Raw genomic sequence first — 2,500 nt, 5'->3', positions numbered from 1 at the left:
AGTGCCAGTGCAAAGGAAAACCTTTTCAATGCTGCAGGAGAATGATTCTCCAAGGTTCTGAACGGGATCCACCATGACTCGGCCATAGATGGTAGAACCTGTAAAATATGGTGATATTCAGCGATAAACATGATGACTATTTTTGGGCCTGTCTCTGTGACTTATCATTACCTCCACCCACTCAATAGTACACATTGAAGACAAGAGTTGTTGTGTCTTCATGTTTGAGTAGGATAGGCTAGCTAATGGGCAATATCTACATGTAATCTTTTTAGGCAGACACATGTTAAGCGTTGGTATAAATTCTCAAATGCTACAATGAGGTCACTAATGCCTCGTTTCCACTGCCGGTTTTCTGATAGGCCTACAGCTCGACACAGCGCAACCCGGCCGAGAGTTTTTGTTCTTCAATTGAGCTGTGTTGTGCCCAATCAAAAAGCAAAAAGTGGTGACCGAGTCGTGCTGTGTCGAGCGGTAGGCCTACCAGAAAACCGGCAGTGGAAAAGAGGCATATGTCTGTCTCTAATCCCGCCTCGCACTCTCTCATTTTCTTACCTTCAGAAAAGGCAGAGTCACTTCCTTCTCCAAAGCCCATGGATCCATCGGACAACCACAGCTCTTTCTTGGACAGCAGGAACATCTGGGTGTTCAGACTGAACTCTGCAGACACTGGGTCACTGACCTATAGAAATACAGGGCATGTTGTAGTTGGTGTTTTAGTTGTGTGTCTATGACTGGCAAATTGATGATGTAATTTCATTATTTATTTTAATGGTGCATTATGATCAATAGTGGCACTATTGATCATAATGCACTATTGCAATAAATGAAATGATTTGTGTTAGGCAGTGGTTGACCTGTTGGAAGCGGATGTCCATGTCGAAGGTGAGAGGCTCTCGGGGGTGGCAGACTGGGGGAATGCTGAACTCGCCACTGGGGGCGGCGCTGCAGGGAATCAGCTTCACCGTGTATGTGCCTGAATAATCTCGGATCTACAGACCAAAAAGACATAGAAAATGTCTTGAATTTCATCTTATATTTCACACTTTTGCGAAGATACATACTGTAGGCTCATAGTGAAGACTGTGTCAAAATTTGTACAGTGTGGTAAAGCAAAGGTGATATTCAAAATATGTTCATGGTTATGACAAATGATGTATAGATGTAGGAACCTACAGCAAAATCTGACACGAAGCTCCACTGTTGCATGGGCTGGTTGTAGGTGGGCTCAGTGCGCACCAAAGAGAGGGTGAAGGTCAATCCAGGGTGATCCGCAGACATTATCATGGATGCTAGAGATGTTGCTGGACAAGTGTAACAAACACAAACAGTTACAGGTGAGGAAGCACTTTCAACAACACAAATTAGCATAAGCTTTCAAGCCGATTGAAATACAGTATGTGAGCTCCCTTACCTGGATGGGACATAACAAACTGGCCCCTGAATCGAGCCTCAGTTTTAAAGTTCACCACCAGACGGCCTTCTTCATTGATTCGCATGCTGGTTGGGTACATGGCGCCTGTGAGAGACAAAAGGATCTGGATGAATGTCAGAAAACGTCCATGCAACTAACATGGTCAGAGGCATCTCTTTTCGGCTTCAGCACAATTGTTGTTCTTAAAAGTTATGCACGTAATTGGCCACAAGGAGGCAATGTTGATCTGTCTACAACACTATGCCACCTTGTGTTTGCAACTCAGACCACCATCGTGGAATGCTCCATTGTCATTGCATATTGTTTCAAGTACCTGTATAAGGAAACATACTCCATTTGTTAAATTTGCCTACATCAATTAAATCTTTAGGTTTTGATCAGAAGTTAGGTCTTCAAATGCTGAAATTATAATAATTATAATAGACTATATGTATGTGATCATATAGAAATACAGTGGCCAAAACCTCCCCTTTAGTTCCAGCTCTAATTTTGTGGTCATCACATGTACATCAACAGCCATACCTGACATGGTAAAGCATATGCCCTCAACCTCACCTTGCATCTCTGCTTCTGGCGGGCTGCCAATGCCGTCCTGCCACAGAATAGCCGTGTCGTACACAAAGGTAAGGCGGAGCTCTGACTGCAGGTCGAAATGCTGCCATCCTCCCACGGCCACAGGAGAGTGGAAGACGTAGGAAACAAATAGTGGTACGCGTAGGGTCACATAAGACTGCACAAGATTCAGAACCTACAGCGGAAAAAAGACCAAATGGGGCAGAACACAAAGAAGATAAAATGAGAACAATGTAGTTCCTTTATTCCAATTTTGACGGATTTATGATGGAGTGTCACGAAGCATGCTAAACATAACATGTCTTTTTTGATTAAAGGGCAACATAACTCAAAGAGGAGTGATGATGACTCCATCATCACTGTGGTAAAAGTATCTGTGCAGCTCACCTGACCATCGGTGCCAACGGAGCCGCCGCACGTGTTGAGCAGTTCAGACATGTCATAGTAGCTGTTGAATTCCCAGAGACAAGCCTCCAGGTTGAGGTTGCGGTA

The 2,500-nt window shown here is 44.0% G+C and overlaps 1 protein-coding gene across 1 annotated transcript in view; it reads right to left on the bottom strand.

The window, feature by feature from the left end:
- The window catches only part of frem3 (Fras1 related extracellular matrix 3), a 27,438-nt gene that overhangs the window by 3,282 nt on the left and 21,656 nt on the right, over positions 1–2,500 (bottom strand). The window contains exons 16-22 of the mRNA XM_063218245.1: positions 2,396–2,500; positions 1,991–2,183; positions 1,415–1,519; positions 1,177–1,304; positions 858–992; positions 556–682; positions 1–98 (exon numbers count right to left, since the gene is read on the bottom strand). The exon at positions 1–98 is cut by the window's left edge and continues 90 nt beyond it; the exon at positions 2,396–2,500 is cut by the window's right edge and continues 227 nt beyond it. Of these exons, the coding sequence (XP_063074315.1) occupies positions 1–98; positions 556–682; positions 858–992; positions 1,177–1,304; positions 1,415–1,519; positions 1,991–2,183; positions 2,396–2,500 (891 nt within the window). The remainder of the gene's footprint in view (positions 99–555; positions 683–857; positions 993–1,176; positions 1,305–1,414; positions 1,520–1,990; positions 2,184–2,395) is intronic.

Source organism: Engraulis encrasicolus, chromosome 16, assembly GCF_034702125.1.
Source record: "Engraulis encrasicolus isolate BLACKSEA-1 chromosome 16, IST_EnEncr_1.0, whole genome shotgun sequence".
NCBI lineage: Eukaryota > Metazoa > Chordata > Actinopteri > Clupeiformes > Engraulidae > Engraulis > Engraulis encrasicolus.
This window is presented reverse-complemented; position numbering and strand designations above follow the sequence as displayed.